The sequence below is a fragment of the Blennius ocellaris genome (genome assembly GCF_963422515.1).
Source record: "Blennius ocellaris genome assembly, chromosome: 21".
NCBI lineage: Eukaryota > Metazoa > Chordata > Actinopteri > Blenniiformes > Blenniidae > Blennius > Blennius ocellaris.
In genome coordinates, this window is record NC_137670.1 from 6,786,345 (window position 1) to 6,812,137 (window position 25,793).

At 43.2% G+C, this 25,793-nt stretch overlaps 1 protein-coding gene across 3 annotated transcripts; it reads right to left on the reverse strand.

Moving 5' to 3' along the window:
• Positions 1 to 669: 669 nt before the first annotated feature.
• Positions 670 to 21,968, reverse strand: aatkb (apoptosis-associated tyrosine kinase b). Of its 3 annotated transcripts, none has more exons than XM_080517107.1 (13): positions 21,676 to 21,968; positions 19,855 to 19,996; positions 14,387 to 14,466; positions 13,673 to 13,791; positions 13,177 to 13,264; positions 11,269 to 11,402; positions 10,323 to 10,407; positions 10,024 to 10,145; positions 9,696 to 9,845; positions 5,340 to 8,826; positions 4,982 to 5,105; positions 4,692 to 4,898; positions 670 to 3,984 (listed from the first exon to the last, which is right to left on the reverse strand). In XM_080517107.1, exons 2-13 carry the CDS (start codon positions 19,955 to 19,957, stop codon positions 3,956 to 3,958), a joined length of 4,728 nt encoding a protein of 1,575 aa, XP_080373233.1. In that variant the 5' UTR covers positions 19,958 to 19,996; positions 21,676 to 21,968; the 3' UTR covers positions 670 to 3,955. The 3 variants fall into 3 exon arrangements, with proteins under 3 accessions (XP_080373233.1, XP_080373232.1, XP_080373234.1); XM_080517106.1 differs by having other exon boundaries at positions 19,840 to 19,996; XM_080517108.1 differs by lacking the exons at positions 19,855 to 19,996; positions 21,676 to 21,968 and adding an exon at positions 15,174 to 15,404.
• Between the last annotated feature and the right edge of the window lie 3,825 nt (positions 21,969 to 25,793).

The window sequence follows — 25,793 nt, forward strand, 5'->3', positions numbered from 1 at the left end:
AAATATCTCCCACTTCTGGTGCCTGCCGTTCCTGTCCTTTCCTAGTTTTTTGTTATATTTCGCTCCAGGAGTTCTGAGCTACGGAAGCATATTGTATTCACATGAGAAAATAAAAATGGACTCTGATAATTATCTCATTCTCAATGAATGAGATAATTATCTCAGAATTATGGGAAAAAAATAATTCTAATAAAAAATTGGCTGGTATTTTTTGGACCTTTGTTAGATGACGATAAATATTCACCTCACACGGACCAATGTGAACCTTGCGGACGTGTGGGAAGTATAAATTGGCCTTTATTCTGCTCATTGAACTTTAGCAACATCCAAATACCACAGTGTCATCTTGCCTGCTGTTAGCTTTAGCATTATCCAAATAAGTTGCGTCTTTTGGGCCTGCCCTGAGCACGGTGTTAGCTCTAGCACTAACTTTTTAGCCCACTTTTCTCTACTTTTGGCCCCATGTGACAAGTTTTGTTTCTGTTTCCCTGAACTCCGGTTCAGCGCAGTTTATTAATCCTGACCTAGCTCAGACCTCCAGACAGCAACATGAAGGATGTCTGACTTGAGGTAGCATTAGCATTAGCCTGTAACACAGTGGCAGTGATTAGCATTAGCAGCCTCCGACTGAAAACCAGTGGAGGTGAAGGAATGAGCAGAATGTGGGTGTAAGCTGTGTAAACCAGAGTTTATTCTTATTTGATAGAAGGTACAGAAAGTAATGATGTGACGCAGGTCAGTATGCGGGCACATATTAGCGACAGTGTCCTTAACCATCTTCATCATCACCCGTCTCTGTCTACTTGCCCCGGGACCACAACACAACATCTCTTTGGCAACAAGAAACAGAAGAGATCTTTTTTTTCCCAAGCTTCCTCCTTCACAGGTACAGTACATCAATACTCTGATGTCGAGATACAAAAATATTACGGACAGCCATCGAGATGGTTCTATGCTAAACTTGTACAGAATATTTAAAGCCCGTGGAGGCAAACAAACACTTAGAGGACACTACATGTCGGTCGTAGGATGTTCTAAAAGGTGGAAACCAGCTTTCTTCTTCTTTCCGTCACCTCTTCACATTTACACAGAGAAACCAAAGCGACCCTCCAGTAATCCCTGACCATCTGATCAGAGGAATGAAACAGCAGTTTTATAGAAATGCACCAAAATGTGGTAAATAAAAGGTAATTCAGCTTCTGGTACCACAATAAATTTACAAATCTCTCTAAAAAAGTGATAATCTGGCAAAAGCTGAGGAATAAAGTGTAAAACGACCTCTGTGTGGAGTGCCAGTTTGTATCTGGATGTTTTAATCTGAACTGTAATAATGCAGACTAAAACCTTTGAACTAAATCGTGGACATTTTCAGTCATTATTTAATACCGGAAAATTGGGGGAATTATCATACACCCACAGAAGAAATAACTTTTTGCTATTAAAAAACAAAACAAAAAAACTAATAAATGAAATAAAATACAGTTTTTTAACCAAAAATAAATAAATAAATACTGCTGTAAAACCCAAATTCAAATGTTAAGTAAATGCTCTCATTTTCATTTAACTAAAACTTTTATATAATTTCATTATCAAAATCTTCAGTATTTTAACTTTTATTTCAAAATATGATATTAAAATCATTGAAAATGTATTAATATTATTTTATAATTGTGTTATCATTGGCAGTAACAGGAGTAAATATTTTTTGAGCATTTTTGAAATAAAGAAAAGAAAACTGAGAATAATTTTTCAAAGTTAGCACTTTGAGTGTTTGAGCTTTGACTTATTTTTTACCATGACATTTGACTGTAATAATCTATGACTAATCGATGTCTTTTTAAAAATCCCATTTAATACATGTATTTTAATTGTGTCCAGCAATGATAAAACATTCGAAACACAATGAAAACTAAATAAGTAAATGAATAAAATGCAATGTAATTTGTTTTAACAAACATTGGCCGAGTGGTAACGATGGTTCTTTGACAGAATGATTTCCCACAAATTTCCCAGGATAAAGTAATGACCCCGGAAGAGCAGGATGTGAAAGGGTAAATTATACTTCTTTACTTTGTGGAATCTGCAGGATCTTTGCATCAATGTGATGAATTATTTTGATTTGTCTCGTCTTCACTGACACTGACCCAGATAACTTGATGACATGAATCCTCTTGGTGGTATTTTCTTTTGTTCAAGTAGCCTGAAAACAGATTTCTATGAGCATGTTATTGGTTCTCAAAGACCAAGAGGATAACTCAAGATATGAAGAGCAGATTCAGCTAGTACATACATTCTAAAAGAAATTCCTCCGCTTTGATTTCCAAATGTCTGAGCCAAGAAGTTAAAGGTATCAGCCACTAACCTTATTTCGATATGTCTCTTCATGACTTGTTAAGTACTAAAAATTGTATCTTTGGTAATTCATTATAATAGTTGAAACACAGCCTTGCTATTCTTTTCTTTAAATTGTCTTGATTGTTCACTACATTTATATTAAAGTCAAGGTGGCACCATTACAACTCACTCTCTACACTCCTGTGTGGAAAATATCAAGAGGCTAATTGAGTCAATCTACGAGCTCAGAGATTTAATAGCTTTTTATAAAGATATAATGAGTGGAAACGATTTGTGAGTGTGAGTTGAGTAGCTGTAGTAGAGAGGATCCAGTGATCAGCACAGGCCAAAATGTGCAGCAACTTCATGCTAAATGTTTAATTTTAGGGTAGTTATTGGGAAAATCATACACTAAAGCCTAGTATGAGTTTTTATAAATGGAGAGGAGGAAAGATTTGACAAAATAGCTCTGATGTATCAGAATCTGTATCATTCTGCTTCCAGATTGTGTGTGAGAGACTCCAATGCTAATGTAGTCACTTCAGCTTCCTTGCTCAGCAAATTCCATTTTTTCAGCCTCATCTGATGTTGTCCAACACTGCAGTCCTCTCACTCCTCCAGAGATTTTTCCTCTGGTGCCCCCTTGAGGAAACCTTGGAAAAACTTAGAAAACAGCTTCCATAGTTGTCTCTTAGCAACATAATCTTACTACATACTGTTTTCCTGTTGTCATAAATAGTCTATTTGCTTTATTAAGAACAGTAAAATTTGAAAGACATCATTTTCTTCTTGCTTCCGCTGTGGCAGATATTCTCAGAGAAGGTGGGTAGGTTGTTAAAGTGGAACCAGTAGAGAGAACGAAGAATTGCAACAATGACCCAACAACAAAAACCAAACAATAAACCATAAATTATTAGGTTGTTTAGGTTTGACCAGCTGTTTCCTAAAAGAAAAAGGAAAACTTTCTGTAACCAGACAGACATTAAAATCCCTTTGTGTTGACACTAGCATGCCCTCCGTCTCTGACATTAACCCTATATTACTTATGATACCTCAAGGATCGTGGTTGATATTCAATAATACAAGTAAAACCGTTTCCTAAAAAGTACAAAGTCTGTCGAGCTGTACAGTCAAAGTGCTGAAAAGACAAAAAAAGATTGGAGTGTTTCCCGCTGAAAACTGTGGCGGAAACTGTTGAACTGTCCCGGTGTCTCCACGGCCTGTTAAACTCTTCCTAAAGCCAATGGTAAAAGACGTGGAAAATGTGATGCTTTCTGAAGGTCTGTCCTTCCACTTTTGTCTCTTTGATCCAGAAAAATACGCAGAATTCAACATACTGGTTTCATATATTCCTTGTCCAGTATATCTCTCTCTCTATATATATATCTATGTTAATAATCTGGAACTGTTACATATGAACCATTCTCTTTTCTGTGTTTTAAACAGTCCTACGTTGTGGTGCGACAGACTATTCCAAAGTGTCTACAGGCGGTAAAGAGGCACTGTCTTGTGTTTCTAAAACCTGACGGTTAAAAATGAAATCAGAAGTCATGCGAGTAGACAAAGTTGTTGTTGTTGTTGTTGTTGTTGTTGTAGAGAGGCAGTAAATATCCACGGCTCCTCACTCTTTGTCTCCATCTTCACTGCTTCCTGCAGATAACACAACGGGGAAGAGAAGATTAATGTGCATAAGGGACTCTTCACACGATAATTATTCTGAAGTAATGTGGGCAAATTTGGCCAGAATGAGTACTATCTCATTAGCGAGGTAATTAAGTCCGGGACAATAAGTTACAGCAAATCGCTGCATAGTTAATGAGCCAGGGCCTCAGACTGGATTAAGCTTAATACATCAGTAAAGTGGGGCTATTAGCAAAATCACATCTACACATTATCATTAGTATTATGTAGTTGAGCTATGAGGGCAAACACTTCATGAGGCAAATAACTGTGAAGGGTAACATCTGTCCCGTTTCTTTAAAATTAACCCTTGTGATTGAAACGCGTGATTTGAAGTGTTGAAATTCTCCAAACATTTCAATTATAACCCCGTAAATGGTTAAATTAACTACTGTAATGTTTATTGAAAGATCATCATGATTGTCATTATTACTAGTACTTTAATGGTAACCAGTATATGTCATATTGAATAGACAATATTCTCAAGCAGATGGCACTAATATACATTATAATTACATATACTGCTACTTTATATCTCCTGCTGTATGTTTACACTTGGCAAGACTACTATACAAGTAATGTTTCCACTGTCTGATTCTGGAGAACATCTGATCTTTATTTCTGCCTTAGAACATGTGCAATGTGAATCTTTGAGTCTCAGCTGAAAGATGACCGACCTCCAACAGAATCCATATCCGAGTCGGAGATGTGTGTGATGGAGAACCGGGACACGGGGGAGGGGGAGACAGTGAAGCGGGAAAACTGCACGGCTGGTTTGGGCTCCGGGGTTTTGGTGACGGAGCGAGGTGGAGGGGAGTCCGACGTTGCTGAAGATGTTGGCAGAGGGAGGAGCGGAAAGTCGTCCTCCCATTCGTACGCTCCACCTGAGAGAGGAGTCGTTAACGGTTTGATACCAGAAGACCAAAAAAAAAGACCTTCTGATAGAAGAAATGAACGATGTACTCACTCTCCTCTGAGACGTTCCCATCGGATGAGTCATCCGAGGCATTGACCCTCTCATGGGATTTGCTTTGTGAACTCTGACCTTTTAATGGGAAGCCGTGCTCAGTCAGCTCTTTAGTTGGACTTTCCTGGTGATCAACAGAGGAAGGAAAACTTTGGGTTAAAACTGATTTTGGTCACTGGAGGGGCCCAAACATGGAAATACGAGCTAACAAGTGCTTCAGCCATGACTGAGGATATTTTTTTGAATGACAGTTAAAGCGCCGCAGAGCTGCTGATGCCATATTATTAATATTTCAATATTCATGTAGCTAAAAATTATATGAGCGTAAATGTCTGAATATTGGGTTTCTGAAAGTCACCTGATCAAACAGATAGACTGTGACATCATCAAAGAATGACACTGTCTTCTTCTTGCGATCCAGGTCTTCCTCCAGGCTCTCGGTGGTGAGGAGGGTCGGCATCTTGAGGAGGCTGCGCAGTTTGTGTGCCTCGCTGTCGTCGCTCACCACAATGGGCACCGGGTGGCATTCGTCCTCGCTCTCCTCTCCGCCACTCTGCTCCTGCACACTGTAGCTCCGCAGCTCTTCATCAGACTCGTCGCTGTCGTCGCTGTTGCCATCCTCCTCGTCCGCCTCCTCCCCGTCGGCAGGAGAGGCTCGGCCCTCCGTCGCAGGCAGTGGAGGCGGAGGAGTGGATGGTGGAGGGGGTGAGGAAGAAGAAAACCGTCTGGTGTTTGCTGTTTGCTGCAAGGCCACCTCATCTTTGGGTAAGGTGTGTGGGATTTCAGTGGATATTGCCAATGGCCTGTTTTGACTTGTCTTGATAGCAGGCTGATCTGTAGTCTCCAAAGCTTGAGCAGAGTCTTTCATGTCCTCTGTGTCCTCCTCTTCCTCCTTAAGGATGGAGGAACAGTCGTCTTTCAGGGCACCAAGAGCTTCTTCCATGGCCCCCACCACTTCAGCTGCCCAGTCTCCCAAGGAAGCACTTTCTTCCTGGGAGGGCCATTCATCTAGACCCCCCTCGATTGAAGCAGATCGATTCAGAGGTAGTGCCTCGTCCTGGCAGCTCTCCTCTGTGAAACCCTGCTGTGCCTCTTCAAGTTTCATGTCTTTGTTCACAACAGCATCATTCAATTCCCCCTCCTCCTCATTTTTCCTTTTCCCGGCCTTCTTTTCTTCGACCTGATGTTCCTTTTCCATATTTTCTTCCTCTATTATTCTTAGGTCATCTCCCTCATCTCGACTCTGTCTCTCATTCTCATAGTCTGAGAAGTAGGCAGAGTCTCTGTAGGGAGTCTCGTCACTCAGAGGCAAAAGAACGTGGTCACCTGCCTGTGAAGTTTCCATGGCCAAGTCTTCACCCAAAGATGGTTCGCCATCAGTAGGCATCTCTTCAATCTCTGCTCCATGCCCCTCCAGCCCCTCTTCCTCCTCCAGTGTTCCATTGAGAGGAGACTTTGCAAGACTTTGTTCTCGTGCTTCATGAGGCTCTTTGGGAACAAACTCCGGACTTTCATTATTCTCTGTGTCATATCCACTGTCCATGGCTTTAGGTGAGCTGGAGGGGTGTGAGGATGCAGGACTGAAGCCTTCACATGACCCAACTGTAGAAGGCAGATCCATGGAATCCATTGAGTCAGGAGTTCCGACCTGCTTCTGTAGCGACTTAAAGGCAGGAGAAGCATTCAACTCACTGGACTCGTCAGCAAAGATGCCTGAGGTGACATCAGTGATATCATCAGTGATTTCATCATCTTCATCTTCATCACTGCAGTCCAGGATGTCGGCGAGGCTCACACTGGAGCTTCCGTGGTCTACACCACTGTCAACAGTGTGGCTGAGCTCTGACGGTGGATCAGTGATGGCTACCATCACATGCATGTTGTCATCAGGAGGAGGAGTATTTTTAGTCATTGTCAGGATCACTTCTTCTTTTCTCGGCTCTGGAGGTTTTTGCATGATGAGGTTTTCTTTGATAACCTCCTCCCTTTTTTCTTTAAATGGGTTATTGCTGGTTTTAAGATCAACATACTGTTCTCCGCAGTCCTCGGATTTCAATAAGACCGGCTTAGCTACGATGGGCCCTCCTGGAGCCGGTGATAAATTGATTATCTCTTCATTGCTAGGGATGTCCATCACCTTATCTCTAGTGTAATTGGTGTGATTGTAGGTGTGGCAGAAGCTGTTGTTTCTGACAAGCAGACCAGTTAGCGGGTCAACAAAATGTGAGTGGCAGCACTCTCCTGATGTCGGCACTTGACTCTCACCTTCATGGCACAGGTAGATGTAGGCATTGCAGTTGTCTGAGGACACCAGTGAATGTTGTTTACTCAGACCGAGGCAGGCACTGTTATCTTTGGCCTGGTGTGGCTCAAGATAGTCAATGGGTTTGGGCAGAGAGTGAAAAGCCAGGCTGTGCTCATCTGGCCACGAGTCTTCGATGTCCGTACTTGGCATCGTATAGTGGAAATCAGCATAAGTGTCCTGTCTACAACTATGACTAGCACGTCTGTGGTGTCCCACACTGCTGTGGCGGTGCTTTGAAGGCCAAGTGTTGCAGGTGTGTCTTTCAATAAAAATGTCCTCTTCGTCTTCTTCTGAGTCACTGTCTCTGTGTCCAATGAAGAGAGCTCCCTCGGTCTCCATGTTGATGCTGACAGAATGGCTGTGGTGCCTCGTGTGGTTAGGCATTGTCTTCCTCAGAGAGCCCATCATGTCATAGTAACCCCCGGTCACATTCTTTCCTATGATGGAAGCCTGAGATGTGTCCAGGTATGGGTCTCCATAAGCCTGTTGAGACGGGGTGTTCACAGAGGGAGAAATACCAAGTGGGTTGTCCAACTCACCCAATGCCTGCCGCAGGCTTCTTGACCCCCAGCTTTCCTGATGCTCACTGGACGCCTCACTTCCAATCATATAATGATCTAATCCCAAAGGTGGTGATTGCTCATAATAGTAACCCCCATCTCGGTCTTTATAGGACACATAGTGACTCGACTCCCAGGGTCGCCGCGGGCTGCTGTCTGACACTTGCCCTAATAGAGGCTCCATTGTCAGCGAGATGGCCGGACTTGAGTCATTGGAGTCGTACACATCAGATTTATGAAGGTCTGCCGACCAATAGGGGCCCATGTTCTTGGCCTGTGATGGGCAGGCCATGCACTCACCCGAGTCTGCACTTCCTGTCAGGAAGCTCCCACTGCTGCCCTGGTAGTCTGGACTGTAGGAACACATGGTGAAGTCTGGATCGATGTTACAGTCCACCGGCTCCTCAATCCGGATGTAGTATTCACTGCTTACAGACGGGCTATGGGCACTGAGGACCGGAAGCACACCTGGGGCATGTAGATGTTTTGGCTGATAGTAAGATGGAGAAACTCCATGGCTGAGACTCTCCAGAGGGCAACCACCCACAATGCCCCCAGGTGGATAAAAGGGTTCCTGACAGTGATGGCTTATTTGACCAAGGGTAGAAGAAGAGTCCGAGGCTCTGGTCGACTGCTCTGCTCTGGCTTGCTCCCACTTATACTCAAAGTTCAGGCCGTGGCTTGTTTCAGTGACTGTTAATATGTCATCTCCAGACTCTGACTGGTAGCCATCACCAGTGGAAAACTGCTCCAGGAGAGGGAATGAGGAGGGGGTTGAAGGCGGATGGTCTCGCGACATTGCCGAGGCACCTCGGTGGCTGTTGAATCCTGTGTTGGGACGCATGGAGTTCCAGCGCCGCTCAAAGTCCTCTTCAGCCTCGCTGGCCCCCTTGGCGCACAGGTAGCTGAGCAGCAGGTGGACTTCCTCTGCATTGGGTCTCTGGTCAGGCTGAAGCCAGCAGAACTGCATCACTTCATACCTGTTAATGACAGTAATGCAAAAAAACATTCTCACATACTGAGGTTGAACCAGTGAACGCTTGTTCTTAGTAAAACATAGCGTGACCAACATGTGGCCCATGGGATGACCTTCCTTAAGACATCCTGCACATTATCTGTCTATATTCCCTATCTTTCATTTGGCCATACGTATTCTTGTGTTATCTTTGCAGATTGAAGCATGTTGTAGTCACCTCCAATTCAGTGAACAGTGACATTTTGCACTCAAAATTACCATTTCTGTATCAGCTAATAAAATAAACGTGCTAAAGCTACACAGACCTACCGGTTCCTGGCCATTTTTATCGTCCCTGGCACCACCTTTTGTTACTTTGACTTTATATGGTTTAGATCTAGTTTAGTTGGGTTGCATGTTTTATAGCCAGATTTTTTAGTAAACCTAAAAAAAAGGATTTCAGGTCTTTTTATTGAACAAAAGTCATTGTATTTGGTCATGGACCAACAAAGACCAAACACGGTAATTTTCCACAACTGCTGTCTGTTATTCTCGTAACAAAATCTTAATTCACATCACTCGCTAAAAATGATGAAGCAGTGCTTCCATACCTGGGACAATAACAGTTTTCTAATCACAAACCTAAATGAGTCCAATTCAAGCTCAGAGTAAACGTGTTTCCATTCATAAGCATGGTTACTATGTGTCATGCAAACACACCAGTCATTTTTAATAATCATGCTGTGACAACAGTACAGAAAAGAAAATATTTATTTGGCGAAATCCACACATCAGTCAGCACAAGAAATGGAAATCCACTCATCCCGGATGGGATTTAATTATGTGGCTGTCGGTGTTGCATTTTGTATATGGACTGGCTTCGGTTTGACTCACCAGCGCTCGGCCAGCGGCACTTTGAGCAGCGGTTTGTTCAGGCGCAGCTGCTGCTCCCTCACAGCATAGGTCAGGACTTGTCTGTCAGAGTAGTGTCTGTAGGGCTGATTCGCCAACTCAAAAAGCTCCCAGATGGTCACACCTAAAGACCTGAGATACGGCAGAAAAGAACAGGCTTACAGCAGCAATCAGGACAAAGAAATATGTCAGCGCACGTTAATCATGTACAGATTTAGGCCAGTAAATACAAATCAGCAGCAGTCTTCCTAGGAGGTAATATAGAATCCTAACGAAGACAAAACCACCAGTCAGAGTGTGTCAATGTTACCAGATGTTGCTCTGTTGGGTCTGGTCTGCCACCAACAGGTTTCCATGCACCTCATCCACCAGCTCTGGAGCAATCCATCGGAGGGGCACCAACATCTGATCCGACGTCACGTAGTAATCATCCTGATAAGAGAGTCAAACAAACGTCAGACATGACAGACAAAAGCTCGGTTTAACTATATTTACTGGATAAAATATCCTGAAACAAGTGGGATTAAATAGGAAATGCATGATTATTTACAACGGATTACATGGCAGTAAAAATCTTGTTCATGCATTTATAGTGTGTCTGTGGCCTACCTTGTACTTGGTTTGTGAAAGTCCGTAATCTCCGATCTTCACTGAGACGTCAGCAGTCAACAAGCAGTTCCTCAGAGCCAGGTCACTAATGAGAGAGGAGGGAGGCATGTGCAAATCAATACATATGTGTTATGTATAAAAGTGTGCCATTACAAATAAGAAAGAGATGAATGGTTCAGATGAATGAATTAGTCTTGCTTCAGTATCGTATGTCACTCTGGGTGGAGGTGAGGGCGGGGGCTCTGGAGAGAACGGACCACCGCCTGCAACAAAATCACTGATGCTGGAGTCTTTAGGAGCACTCAGTCAGCACCAGGATATTGTTCCAGGAAGAGGCCGGGGAGCAGCAGCAAGTCCGGGGAGACTGAGACTCACGTTCCAGCTATAAATGATGTTCTGTTACTGATGTTCCAGCTGTTCCTGGTGTTCCAGCTCTTACTGATGTCTTTCCAATATTCTAGCTGTATCTGATTATCTGCTTGTTCCTGATATTTCAGCTCTTCCTGATGTTCTATTTGTTCACGATCTTCCAACTGTTCCGGATATTCTATCTGTTCTTGAGATGTGACTGCAACCAACTCATTCATCCTCCGTCCACATCTTCTGTGACATCATCAGAACACCTTCGCTGTTGCTTTCATATTGTTTTCTCTTCTTTTGACATGACCAAACAGTTTCTATCTGTCTTTCTTCCATCTGGATGTTTTCCACACTAAAAATGTCTCCGACTTTCACATATCTGCCACCTTGCACTGTGAAGCGACCCATTGAGATCTTGAGCTTCAGTTGAGCTTCAATGAAGTCCTGCCGACCACCAAACCACCGATATAACTCCTGCAAATCTGATCTAACATGTGAGTACTACCAGTACAGCTCCTCTCTCCGTATGCTGAAAACATCAAGCAGATTAATTTATGACGAATGAAGAGAAGGAACGACTGGGCACCTGTGTGTGAAGTTGTGTTTGTGCAGGTGTAGGAGGCCCGAGGCGATGCTGCAGGCCATCCTCTGAAGAACCAAAGGCTCCGGGGTCAAGCTTTCAGCAGATCTGCAGCTCCTCAGGTAACCTTTCACATCCCCCTAAAAACCAGCAGAAAGCATGAAGCTGTTACAGACTCTCACCACTGGAGGGCAACATTGCCAGTGCAATGAAGTTTCACAGTAAAAGGTTCTGGCCTGAATAGAGAATCTGGAAGGCTCCAAAAAACAACAACAGATGAATGAACAAACTCCTCGGAGTTGGATTTTTACACATTTCAGGGATTAACAGACAAATCCAGCGTCTGGGAAAATTAATTCCTGCATAGCACAGACTCCATGTTCCTTTCTCTCAAACATTTAGACTGTATTTTGTTCTTTTGGAAAAACTATATGACAAAAAAGGTGTTTACTCCTCTGTTGGTGCTATTTTATGATTATTTTTCCATGTGTGTCAGTGAGCGAAATCAATCAAATGTGAAAGAAGAGAAGAAACCCTCCAAGGTTAAATACATGAATACATAGATTGGGTGTTTTATTAAGTAAAGAAATTAAGGAGTTGCAAAAAAAAAAATCATCTTTTGGAGGGGAAGAGATGATTCCAGTCAGGTTCATATGTAAAAGCTTCATTCAAAACGTTCTGGACGAACAAAAGAGCTTTGCAAATTTAAGTGGATGTAAAAACGGGGAAGGTATGAAGATAAAATATTAATCGTAAGAGGAACTAAATCTTCCACAGGAATTTATCTGTAGCCATTGAAGAGATGTGAGTTTTACATCACAATGAGGGGCTTTAAATGATCATCATGAGAAGCAATATCAGCATTTTCTAATCTGGAAAATTAAACAGTTACCTGAACTGAACTCAAGCGTTTTCCTGGAATTGAAATCAATAAAGGTGCGTCATTTTCAGGTTGTGCATGGCGCTGTGATTATTGGTCTTTTTGACTAATATTAAGAGCTTAAGGTCTATTTGATTTGTTTAGAATTTCCTTTTTGTTCAGTGGAGATGATTTGTTGTGAATGTATGTTGTCCGTTTAGCCTCCAGCTGCTAAATCACACATAGAAACATAATAGATGAATTTATTGTTCACTATTTCATCAGGTAACAGCAATTATCTCTGAGTAGAAAAGAAATAAGATGATGGATGAGGATTAGCTGGAAGACTCCTGCCTCTGCTGTTATTTACTCTAAAAATCCATCCTGTGGCGCGACGGATGGACTTCAGTGGAACAAGTGTACTTTTACTCGTTTCAGGCTTGAAGCCAAATGTTTAAAGCTGCTGCCAAGAAGGATTTCACTGCCAGAGGGAGTTCTGAGAAAAAGGTCAGAAAATGTTTTCAATCTTCTTAAACTTCTGGGCAAGATGGAGGATATTATGCAGGATCGAACGCAAAGGTTAAAAATTCCTGCACACATCTCAGATGGATTATTTTCATTCACTTAATGCTCACATTGTGATTTAATAGAAACATATAATTCATTTAAAGAGATGAAGACGGTACCAGGACACGACCTGCAGGAATTCATTATGCCTCAGTTGTGTGTGTGTGTGTTTAAACCCCAGATAGTGACCAGTGGGTGTTTTTATTTTATATTTAATTATTACTGCATTCAGTGGAAATTTGTATTTATTTATTGTATTCAGTGGCTTTTTTAAGAAAATAAAATATATTATACTCAGTAAATTGAAAACATTGTATTAATTGGATTTTGGGGGGAATATATTGTATTGAGCACACACACACACACACACACACACACACACACACACACACACACACACACACACACACACACACACACACACACACACACACACACACACACACAGATACAGTTTCTACAGATCTATATACGGTACAGTTACTCACCAGAGGACAAAATTCCATAACCAGCAGGTAGGGGGCGACTTCAGTGCACTGAGACAGACACTGCAGCAGGGCTGGGTGCTGGAGGGAGCTGAGGAGAAAGAGGAGAGAGGAAGAGGAGAAAGAGGAGGGGGTTGAGAGAGGAGGAGTTAGGCCAGACGATGAAGGCGATCGCTCACCACAGCCGAGGTTTGACACAGTGCAGAATAAACAAAACTCCCAGCAATGTGTTAAATTTAGATTCACACATTTATATCTTATTTATGTAGCTATCAGACACGTTAAAATGTGTTGTGAAATGGAGAAATAGAAGAAAATAATGATAAATAACAATAAATATTAATAACAACAACAAGGGCTTATTTGAAATAATATTTCTATATGTGTCATGCAAATATGATTTAAAAAGAACAATCACAAGAGCTTGAACAATTAAAAAAAGTAAGGCAATATAAGTGTTGTTGTTGCTGCTGCTGCTGGTGGTGTAACAGTTGTTTACCGGTACGGTTGTGCTTCTTCCAGAAAGTGTCTCTGGTCCTGCAGGCTGGCGCTGGTCCTGAGCTCCTTCACCACCACCTGAGTGGACGTCAGGCCTGCGTTCACCTCCCCGAGCAGCACCTGCACCACACAGGCACAGACAAGACAAATGCGTACAGGGAACACACACATGAACACACACATAAAGCCGTGGAGCGTGGGGGGGGGGGGGGGGGGGGGGGGGTCGGGAGCGACCGGACAGACACCAGACATGAAGCGGACATGCAGGAGAGCAGCACGGACAGAAGACACCCACGGATGGACATACCCAGTCAAGGTACACAAAGATGGAAAGGACGGATGTGTGTTGAGGAGTGAAAAGTGTGAGGAAACGACGAGACAGGAGAGAGAGAGAGACAGAGAGCGAGAGCAAGAGAGAGAAAGAATAACAGAAAATGAAGAAACATGTTATTTATTGAGAACATCACACAAATACACAGTCTGCAGTGACACGGTGTTACATAGAAATCTGTCCCCCAGCTAACCTCTGCCCCCTCTGAGACCAGCTGAGGATCAGACCACTGAAATACCTATATGTACTCAGTTACAAGTGAAAAATACTGTTGTTAAAATAATACTGAAGAAAAAGTCCTCATAAACTACTCAAAGTTTTGATTACTCATTGTTTTAAAAGTTCGTAATCAAATCACAAACTAGTAAACTGTGTGTGTGTTACCTTCCCGAACCATCCATGTCCGATATCCTTCAGGTAGAGGAGACTGTGGCGGCACAGATCCGAGGTCTTCAGAAGTTGGACTGGAGGAGAGAAAGAAACTCTTCAGACATTTAATCTTTACATTTTCCTTCATCTTCAAAAGATAACATTTATTCACTCTGTGATGGTTCAACACCGTTAACATGCAAGGCCCTACATTGCCCAGCTCAATAATGTTAGAGATAATAGACACATCATCCTATTTACAGAAAATGTTTTAATATAAATGGTGAAATCCGACTTATTTTGCTAGTTTTATGATTTTCAACATGGTTTCATTTACTCATACGTAAATGACAGGCAGGCATTTATGAGTAAGGTTTAGTTAGAATAATAAAAAAAAATCTTCTAAAGACTAAATAGTCACAAATGTAAAAAAAAAAGCATGTAAATATCTTTTAACAGCACTGCAGTGCTAAAGTGTGCAACTTAATTTGTCATATTTCTTATTTTATTCACATATTTTTCATCAGCCATCACCTCTCCCAATAGATACTGACATTCAGATATGACATGTAATTTAAAATAAGAGTAAATAAATATGATTTATCCTTGTTTTGCCTTAATAATATTACTGTAGTTGAAGGTAATGGAAGAAGACCTGAATGAAGTGAAGGGATCGGGTAACAGGCAACGAGAAGATGCACGTCCTCGACTGCACTGAAGGACTCATGAATATATAAACAGATCTATACAGTATATATAGTCCAGAACATATAACCTCTGATAGTACGATGATGGAACGCACCACGTCCAGGATGTTAAGTGTCTCGTCGGGCTCCATCCTCAGTCCATCTGATATTGACCTTCTCTAAAGTGAAACATCCAAACATGCGAGTGGACGTCACGCATCGTGAACAGCAACGGCTCCTCTCTCGGGGTGATTCTACGCAGAGCTGCCGTCCCTGGCACCCATCCGTCTGACCATCCACTGTCAGCGTCCCGCCAGGACCCGAGTCCTTCCTGCCTGCTGGACATGCCCCACCTGACCTGATCCTGCTCCGACTGACGGACGACCTCCACCTCCCTCGCCGTCCAGCCCTTTTCTCTCTCGCTCTCTCTCTCTCTCTCTCTCTCTCTCTCTCTCTCTCTCTCTCTCTCTCTGCGTCTCCCACGATGACACTGGGATTTGTGGGGCGTAGAGGCAGACAGGCAGATCTTTGTGGTGCCTTCTACCCCCTCAAGAACACCACACAGTCCCATCCCTGTGTGGAGGCCATATTGGACACCCCTGTCCCCGTCTCCACGCTGGTCATTCCTCACACCCACTCGCAGTCCCTCCGGCCAGAGGCAGAATGGACGCCATTGTCTGTCTGCCGAGGGCCGCATGGCACCAGTTAGGACCAGTTAGTGCCTCACACTGGGGCTATTATCCGCCAGCTCCTTGACACAAGAATGAACTGAGTTTGGTGATAACAGTGGAAGGCAATGGGTCCCACCTACACCATCATGTTTACAGCAAATATTCATCATGCTGGTGGAACAATGATGATACATGACGGTAGAAAGAAACTCAAAGCCTACACTAAGACCTTTGTTGTGTTTGCCAAGAAGAGTCTGGTAATTGTTTTGTAGCAAAGAAAAGATTGCATTTTAGTCCAACTCTCTCCACAAATATCAAATTCCGAAATGTTTGCTGGGATGAATGCGCAGAGAAAATTCACGAGGCTAATACAATCTCTACTTTTATGCTTCAAACTGTCCTTTGCGGCTCGCAATGTGGATTGGCTCATGTCTCTCCATCAACCATGTTCTTAGTCGTGCTGCCAGGGGTTTAATGCACTGAGAATCGTGAGAGCTCAATGTATTAAACCAAACATGATGAGATGCGATCACACCTGACATTTCGCATTTTATCCATTTCCCTCCAGGAAGTCTGAAAAAGTGTCACATCTCTATGATTTTGGTTAGAGATGTGCTCAATGAGGCACTTTATGAACGTGAGATTATGGATTTCTACCTCATCCATCCGGATATTTTGAATAAATAATGTATTTAACAGTATTTCTACAATAGAACATGTGGGAGTGCAAACGAAAACGTTCATTGATTATGTTCTAAAGTTTTATTTTGCACTCACACACTGTGCTGTGATAAACTGAAAGTACCAGAGATTACCCTGCTGAGTCCTGAGCTCTCCCTTTAGCTAATACACTAACTCAATTTCCATTTGAGAGCCTTGTCTGGCCCGTCCTGAGCTGTGTGCTGCCAGCGTCTCGCTGAGGAATGCGTCTGGCTTAATCGCAGTCGTAGGCAGGAAGTCTTCAGTGAGATGCGCAGCGGCTGAATCACTCAGAGCCAAATGGAATTCCCATTACCCCGTCCGGTCCGGCTCGTCCCGCTCAGCTCTGTGCCGAGGTGCTGAGCCGTTATGTCGACCTCTTAACGTCATCTGAAAATCACCGAGGACCCGTCCACGCCCACGCCGGGTAACTCAATGAGAGCGAGAGCCTGTCGCAGGGAGGAGAGTTGAAGTGTGATGAACGAGCTGAAGCACAGAGAAGGCGGTTTCGGGCCCGTTTTTCGAGTGGAAATGCTAAACATTTGGAGAGTGTCTACCAAGGCGGAACTTTTTGAAATCTCTCCGACTCCATTGTCGTGTAAACGGGCAAAAACACAACTTTCAAGAAACACTGTGTCTGTGTAGAAGACAGAAATGCTGATACTGCTCATAAAGCAAGTAGTTTTTCTGTGCATGCATGAGTAGAATGACAACAACAAGAACGTTTGCCTCCAGAGTGTCATGACTCCCAGTCCATGTTGGTTTTATAGTTGACAGCCAATGTAGTGACGATACATACGAACGTTGGTGTACTCCAATTGTTAGAGCGTACTGTTCTCTCTGATTCCACAAAAAAAAAAAAAAGTTCTTTATTTGTGCATTGTCTCATAATGTTCAGCTCAATTTTTAAGTATGTGTGCGAGTGTGTGTGAGTGTGTGTGCATGTGTGTGCTCTCCCTGGCCTCTCCTCTGAGTGGGTGTGAGCTGTGCTGAATCTTTACAGTCCAGCCTGCAGCGGAGAACAGCTGCATCAGGGTGCGTCCTCACAGCGAGACCCTCGGTCGGAGCCAGAACTCTCCCAGCGCTGGAGTCTCATTAGGAGCCCCTCCCATTCCACATAGTCCGCCGACAGCCTGAAGCGCCGCCGGATGATGGAGGACATGGGAACGCTGGCTGAAAGCAGCCAGGTCATTACTGCTCTCTACTTCAGGAATGAACACGGACCTAAAATCACTCAAATAAATGGCAATTAAACTTGATCATTTTCTGATTTGCTTAATGTTTTGGTGCTTGGTAGCTCTGGTCTTTTATATGTCATAAACTTGCATTCGTATGAAAGTATATGTCTGAATCTAAACCCCCCCCCCCCAAAAAAAAAGCTTGGTGTGGTCAGATGGATTCCTTGACATTATTTCTCTCTTACAAAAGTCAATATCCTGCGATGATGTCAGTGGGCGAGGTCGTCCTGAAGGTGCAGTAATGAATCCCTGACTGCCACTTGTAAGACACCATATGGTTTCTGTTATCCACAGAGCGCCTGTTAAGAGCTCAGTTTACACAAATATCGCAACAACATATCTTCTCCAAAACATTAGTTTAGCATTACCTCAAATTTCTCTCAACAAGGCGTTTTTACACAAACACACATATACACACAGAGACAGCTGTTATGCAACTCTTTCACCGACAGAACCATCAAGTACTAAACTCATTGGAATGAAACTGTAATTTTGTCATTTTTAATTTAAGGGGGTAGATAATGCTGAAGCAGTTTGCCCAGAAAAGAAAGAGACAGCGGCTCTGCAGCTCCCTCAAGTCACGAACGTAATCAAGGGGAGTGGACGGAGTCGAGTGGCGTGACGCCAGCTCTCCTACAATCAAGACTTTAGTAATATAATAACAACACAATTCTGGTTTGATCTGATAGAGAGCAGTTCAGAAAGTAAACAGATGTAAACATGGCATAATTTTCAGTGGAAACAGCAGAAACACTGAAAACAATGTGGTTTAGCATGCCAGGCCACTAGTTGGTGCTGTTATTAATTTGTGTAATTACACAGAGAACAATAATGACAATAATATACAAGCATTAGTGGGAGAACATGGACTGGGAGTCATGACAAACATTGTTCTTATCGTCCATCCCTTGAGCATGAAGATCTATTTACCACGCCTGTGCTGCGTTTTCAGTGGCTCTGATATCATTGACATAAGAAAAGCTTTCTGTTTTCACTTGAAAATGACCAGCGAAACATCAGTACTTGTCACTGTGTAAATAATTTCACACCAATAATCAATTACTTGTGTTTCTGGCTTTACAATTGCTTGATTGTGTGTAACATTGGAAATATTAATGCCATGCTGTAGACTGATCTCGAATAAAAACCTCATCAAATTAATTCAACGCTTCCTACTCCACACTACGAGCACACAAAAACTATTTTTCTAAAGTAGTTCAAGTGAAAGATTCCTTGAATTCTATTATTCACCAGCTTTTCAGCCACAATGCTCACATTTGTAAGCGTTAGACATCTGATGCGCGCTCGGTGTGTGCGTGGGCACGGTCCATTCAGTCCCGCCACGCTGCAGATCCGTAAGTTTATCAGGCAGCATTATCGCACAACGAGGAGCGCTGTCAGCTCGACGCGGGAGCAGAGGAGACAGAGCGAAACACTCTGACTGGGGTTTTGTGCTCCCACATTCCTCGCATACCGACAAACAGCAGTGTAGGCCGGCCGCTGGACGCCATTATGCAACGGGCAGATGTTTGTGGGAGAGAGAGAGAGAGGCCTGAAGAGCACGGAGTCGGTTCTGTAGGGACCTGCAGCGAGGGATTGTGGGATAGGTGGAGGCCCGGCTGACCGGGGCCAGCGTCAGGGTGGAGCTCACTCCAGGGACAAACTCGCACCGCTGCCAGGATCACAAATCTGCTCATTTCTCACACACCCTTCGAATGTTCTCGCAGAGTTTTCACGGATCTCAGAGTGCTGGCAAAACCGCCGCGGTGATGTCATGACTGGATAGACGCTGAGCACGTATCAGTGTTATACTTCACCCCCTCCAAGAGCTGTCAAACTGTGTAAATCAGGTAAAAAATAAAATACAACAAAGGGATTTCAAAGATTTACTCAGGGAGAAAACTGCGAATGAGAGCAAGACTGTTTAACCTTCAACACTCTGTGAACTCCTCTGCATACATTATGTCCAGGTAAACATGAAATTATTGTCTTGTGCTTGAACGTTTCCGTCTCTTTGAACAAGTTATAACCTTTTGTATGGCGCTTGTTGAAATTTATGGGCAGAGAGGTGAAGTATTCCAAGTCTATAAAGTCTAGTAAGCCTCTTGTGTTGTATGTATAGAGCAACCTTGTGAAGTGTTTAAAACAAGACAAAGAATCAAAATGTGACACACGTTTTAAGAGCTCACCTGATCGCGGTGGTTGCTTAGCGACTGGCAGGGTCACCTGGGTGAGCGGCAGGATGTAGACGTCCGGGCTGCCCTGGGCGGCCGGCGAGGCCAAGGTGGACATGTCTGCATGGAAATCCTCCCCGTCCGCATTCTTGAATTCCTGGAGCGAAGGGATACACCGAGACGTCAAAGGTCAGAGACACCGTTGGCAAAATACAGTAGAACTGGAAAACTGCCTGTTGTGTGTCGGTGAGGGTGGGCGTGGCCGCCGGGGCCCACAGACCGAGGCTCTCTTTACGTGACAACGCCTCCAGTGAAAACGTTGTCGTATAAACGGGGCTAAACGGCGCAGTCTCAAAAAATAATGCAAGCAATGTCACGGTTGTACCGAAGAACTTATTTCTGTACTCTTTCTTGTGCTTGATACCTCAATCCACAATTTAACATCATGGACTGACACTGACACTGACTCCTTGTAGTAGCAGTTGTACTTGAGTACAAGTCTTTCAGTACTCGTTCCTCCTCTGGTTACTCGTGTCCTGGAGTTCATTGTGGTTCATTATGAGGCGCAGAGGAGCAGAGCTGCATCCTCACACCGGATGTCTGAATAAAAAGGGTCTTAGATGGGAGCCGGAGAGCAGCAGGGTCCCATCACTGGAAAAATGTGACCTGCTGCAGCCCCTCAGCAGCACCCACACACACACACACACACACACACACACACACACACACACACACACACACACACACACACACACACACACACACACACACACACACACACACACGCACGTCTCACACCAGCACACACATGCACACACACACCCCCGCCTGCCCCTCCTTCATATCCACATCTTCACACGGCCCCACTCACCCTCCCATTCAACATGTGGTTTCACTCACACGCATGCACGTACGGCACGTCAGTGTCATTTTCTGAGAGCAAAATCTAATTTTTTTTTCTGCAAATGCAACAATAAACAAGGATATCCTGTATGACATACAAGCCCATATAATCAGTACATTTCATATCAGGAAACCAATATTTTTGCCTAATCTTTCGAAATATATATCTCTTTTTCAAGATTTCAACACGATTCAAGCATAAGAAATCAAAGCATCTATTGTTTTTTTTCTATGACAAAAGTGAAAATCGTTTTGCCATAAATTAAGGAAAATTCAAAGAAATTTATTAAAACTGGAAAAAAGGGTTAATCTTGATGCGTTTTAAAGCTGTTTTGTTCTCGCCTCAAGTACGAACAGATCATCTTTTGTCATTTGTTTTCTTCAAATGCTGCAAAATGCTTCAGAACTTCAATTGACAATTAAAATTGACGAGACGACACAATTTTTTCTTAATAAATCTGCAAGTTTAAATGAACTTCTGTTGCAATAATTATAAGTATAATGAATTCTATAAAAGTTACACTGCTTAAGCTTTTTTTTAGACTAATGTGAAAAGTATTCTTTGCTTGTTCTCTGTGACAAAATTGACATTTTCATGCTGTTTTTACTGGAAATGCTACAAAGTTCAAATATATCACTATTATAAAACACTCAAAGACATCCTGTTATTTAAACTGAGTAAATAAATCATATTTACATGTTTATTTAAAAGTTTTTTGTCACGCGGAAAAAAATACTTTTTACACCCAGACGAATCAAATCAGTTACTTTGAGAAGATGTACAGTTTAATCTGACTTCACTCTTGAATTCATAGATATGTAACATGTCCGGTCTGATTAAATACAAACTAAAGAAATGTAAATAAAAATTAACCAGTGGGGAAAAAAACTGCAAATTTAAAAAATAAATTTCTGGAAGTCTCATCATCTTACCTTCGATTTGAGTCCACAGGTGGAGGCGACATGTCAACGGATGCAAACTGCAAGCTACAGTACCTCTCTACCAGTCTCTCTCTCTCTCTCTCTCTCTCTCTCTCTCTCTCTCTCTCTCTCTCTCTCTCTCTCTCTCTCTCTCTCTCTCTCTCTCTCTCTCTCTCTCTCTCTCTCTCTCTCTCTCTCTCTCTCTCTCTCTCTCACACACACACACACACACACACATAGACACACTTCCACACATGCACACAAGCACACCAACACACTCAGCAGCCCCTCGGGGCTCCTGTCAGTCCGACATGTGGAGGGCAGCTGGTGTAAAAACTTGTTCACTCTGCAGAGAGAGTACCTCTGCTGAGGAGGAGGAGGAGGAGGAGGAGGAGGAGGAGGAGGAGGATCTGCAGCTTGACCACTATGGATGGCCAGTGGATGAAGTGAGGGGAAAGAGGAGCGAGAGGGGTGGAGGATGAGGAGGTGGTCATCTCATGAGGGAGCAGAATCAGACTGAGCCCCCAGAAAAATGTGAGAGGGAATAATAAAATATGGAGGGGGGGCGGGGGTCGGGTTCACATAATATACAAGTGACATCACTCGCTCTCTTCCTCCCTTTTTTTCTCTCCATCGAAAAAGCTGAAGAACATCTGCAAGGCAGCAGTGACAACCCCCAACACACACACACACACACACACACACACACACACACACACACACACACACACACACACACACACACACACACACACACACACACACACACACACACACACACACACTCAACTCAACACAACCACGCCTGTGAGAACTGCCCACTTTCATCTGTGCTTTGACCTTTGACCTCCACAACATGTGCCTAAACCCTGAAGCTTCAGTGTGACCTTGAATTGACCCTCAACTGCACATTTGTCCTTCTGGACACCTGGGAGAACCAAAACCTCTGGAGCCTTCAAGATCAGCATGAATCAATTCTATAAACACAAGATATGAAGATTAAAATCTAAACCAGGGGAGTCAAACTCGTTTTAGTTGAGGTGCCACGTGCAGCCCAACTTCACTTGGAGTGGACCGGACCAGTAAAATAGTGACGTCACAACTGTTCAATCTAAACTTTACTTTAAGTTTTTCTTAGCGTCTATGTGATCAAAATGTCTATATTTTCGCAAAAACAATTAATGTGGAAAATGGCAATTTTAAGGAAACCTAAGGAAACCTTCTACTGTAAAATACAGTAAAATATATTTAAAAAAAAACTTCTCTCACAGCTGTTGCATTATGGGTGTTTGTACAAACTCACCCTGACAGTGAAAATGTTTTTTCGAGGTTAAAGAATCTCTGGACCGTTGGGAGCTCCAGCTGCAGAAAGTGGAAGAAGCCCTGGTCGCCCTCCTCTGAGGCGCCTGGACGCTAGTCGATCCGCCTCCTTCCCGCCAAACCACAGTATCTATGATTGACAGCTCCAGTGGCAAATCAGTGCGCGCCGAGCATCCGTACAGTCACAATCTCTCATGTATTCTCGCCAGAGGAAGTTGTGACATGAAAAAGTGTCAGAATGTGCTCTATGGTTAATTTTTCTTTCGAATAAGTTTTAAGAATTGACTTAAAAAGAGTTTAAAGGAGACTGGATACATGAGAATACCAGCTGATGACTTCACTGACTGGTGTTACTCAATGTTTTACCGAACACTAAATGGCTCAAATTGTCAGAATGAGCCAACCAGCACGTCACAGATACATGAGACAGATCCTGATAAGAAATAAAAGTCTAACAAATGTCAGAGTGAAGACAAACACTGGTGGAGACGTCCACTCAGGAACCTTTAAAATAAAATCCCAGCAGGATACCAGGTCCAAAAGTATTTCGTTCTGGTTTTCTTTGACGTGTGCAAATCTAATTTTGACCATTTCCGACTGCACGGACTCTGCTGTGATCTCTAGTGGGGCCTCAAAGGGGGGTCCTGGACTCCATGTTGGGAAACAGTGTTCCAGTGTTTGTCCTCCTCTCTCGGCTCTGTGAAATCTCCTCGTCTTTCTCTGGGAGAGGCTGATTCCAGATGGGGCCCTGAGGCCGGATGCACTGTGGGCTCATGGGTATACCCTTCCTCACGCCTCCTCACTACCCCCCCCCCCCCCCCCACCCCCCCTACCCCCTCATCTCGCTCCGGCCCAGGCAGGTTCACGCTGGGTGGTCCGACCAGACAGCAGGCACACCAGTGCATGTATCTCCACTGAGGAGAAGACGGCTCCACAACAACAACTCCACTTCCAATTATAAACATGCGGGACAGGAAGTTATGTAACGCAGCCACAGACGAAGGATGGAGAGGGAGAGAGAGAGAGAGAGAGAGAGAGACGCCTGCAGGCCAACACACCTCATTAATAAAACAATCTCTCAGGCCCTCGAGTCTCAGAGAAAAGTCATCATATGGGTTTAATCAAACACGTCCAGCAGCGTAAATGTTTCTGCAGTTTCCTCTGAAGCCACCCAGATTATGAGGACCGTATTTGTCAAAGGAGTTGCATGTTTTCCCTGCGCGTGTGTGGGAGGTTTATTCATTTATCTTTATTCATAGGCACACACCTTGAAGCCCAGTTTGCCCTTCTTGCAGCAGAGACAGGCCAGCATGAGGAAGACGAAGGTGAAGAGGCCCGAGAAGGAGATGGCCACCACAGCCAAGGATGACGACCAGGACAGATTGCTCAGTGGAGCGCCATCTGTAGGACAGAGAGAGCATGACAGGCAGATGATCAGTCGAGGAATACAGGCTACAGATGTTTTTTGGGGTTTTTTTTGCTCTGAATTATTACCGTCTTTCTGCATTGAATCTCTTTAGCAAGATGATTTGCATATAGATTCATTTTCACATTAATTTGACTCATTCGAGTAATTTCTTCTGTGTATATTGAGAATACAGAGGTCTGAATGAAGCTGCCGGGTTATTTATGTGCTGTAGCTGCACTGCAGTGGCCCAGAAACACAGATATGCTGCCACAGCCTCTGCACCAGCGTTTTCTACAAACCCACATCATTATGGGACCGCGAAGATCGCATGACCTCCATAAGAAGTGTTTAAATGTAATTCCATTTACATAAGATACAACTGCTATGCCCATATTTGATCATCTTTAAGATAAAACACACCACACAGAGAAGTTTTTTTTTACCAAGGAAGATGAAAAACAGGTCTCCTCAATACATCATTTGAAGTATTGTTTAGTTACCAGAGATATTAATTTTACTTCAAATGTGTAAATTGTGCAGATAAAAATACTTTTTCTCAATAAATCTTGCTATCACTCCCCAGCATTTTTCAACTTTTTGACCAGTTTGAAAGAATAAAACTGTATAATTTCTTGGATTATGGTGGTAAACCAACATGTTCATCAGAAAAATACTAAATATACTTGTCTGACCTTCACACCAGTGTCAAACTATATTGTGTGTGGTGCTGGTGGTACTTAGGCCAAATCAGCATCCGACCAACATCAGACCCACATAAGCCAGCAGGAACTGCCTTGAGACCAGTGTGAACCGTCCGTGCACCATCATAAACAAATAACAGCATAAAAAAAGCACAACCCAATATTAGACAGCATGAACCAGTATAAACGGACACCACGCCAGCATAAACCAGTACAAACCAACATCCGGCCAACATGAACTCGTATCAACCAGTATATACCAGCATGAACCAGCAATAAAAGAACAAACCAGAATAAACCAGTATAAACCAGCAAAAATGTGAATGTTTTTATTGTTATGGCAGAAATGCAAATGAACAGAAAGGAGAAAATACCCGGTCTCCTGAGTCAGCCTGCACCACTTTTCAGTTTTATTAGGGAGCAAAGGAACACTTTTGTTTGTTTAATTAAATGTGAAATGAAATTTAATCAAGGTACAATATTAATTCAGCTGGTTTATATAATTCACTCACTAAAGCTCTGCCGCTGAAGCACAACACTGTTGTTTAGTCAAATTTCTTCTTCTCTCTGCTCCTCTTGTTTCGAGAGATTTAATTAATCCTTCATGTGACATACATTCTACCATCATTTTTTATAGGTTTTTGTTTTTTGTTGTTGTCCAAAGCTTCCGAACTGCGGCGGCCACCACTGCAACAGCTCGG

What these genes read in the sequence shown, in the direction of transcription:
- aatkb (XM_080517106.1), bottom strand. Translation starts at nt 19,957, where the DNA reads ATGTCCACCTTGGCCTCGCCGGCCGCCCAGGGCAGCCCGGACGTCTAC. An exon ending in GTGCCGCTGGCCGAGCGCTG is followed by an intron (nt 8,827 to 9,695) that starts GTGAGTCAAACC and finishes TGTCATTAACAG; the next exon opens with GTATGAAGTGATGCAGTTCT. An exon ending in TGGGAACGTCTCAGAGGAGA is followed by an intron (nt 4,899 to 4,981) that starts GTGAGTACATCG and finishes CTCCTCTCTCAG; the next exon opens with GTGGAGCGTACGAATGGGAG.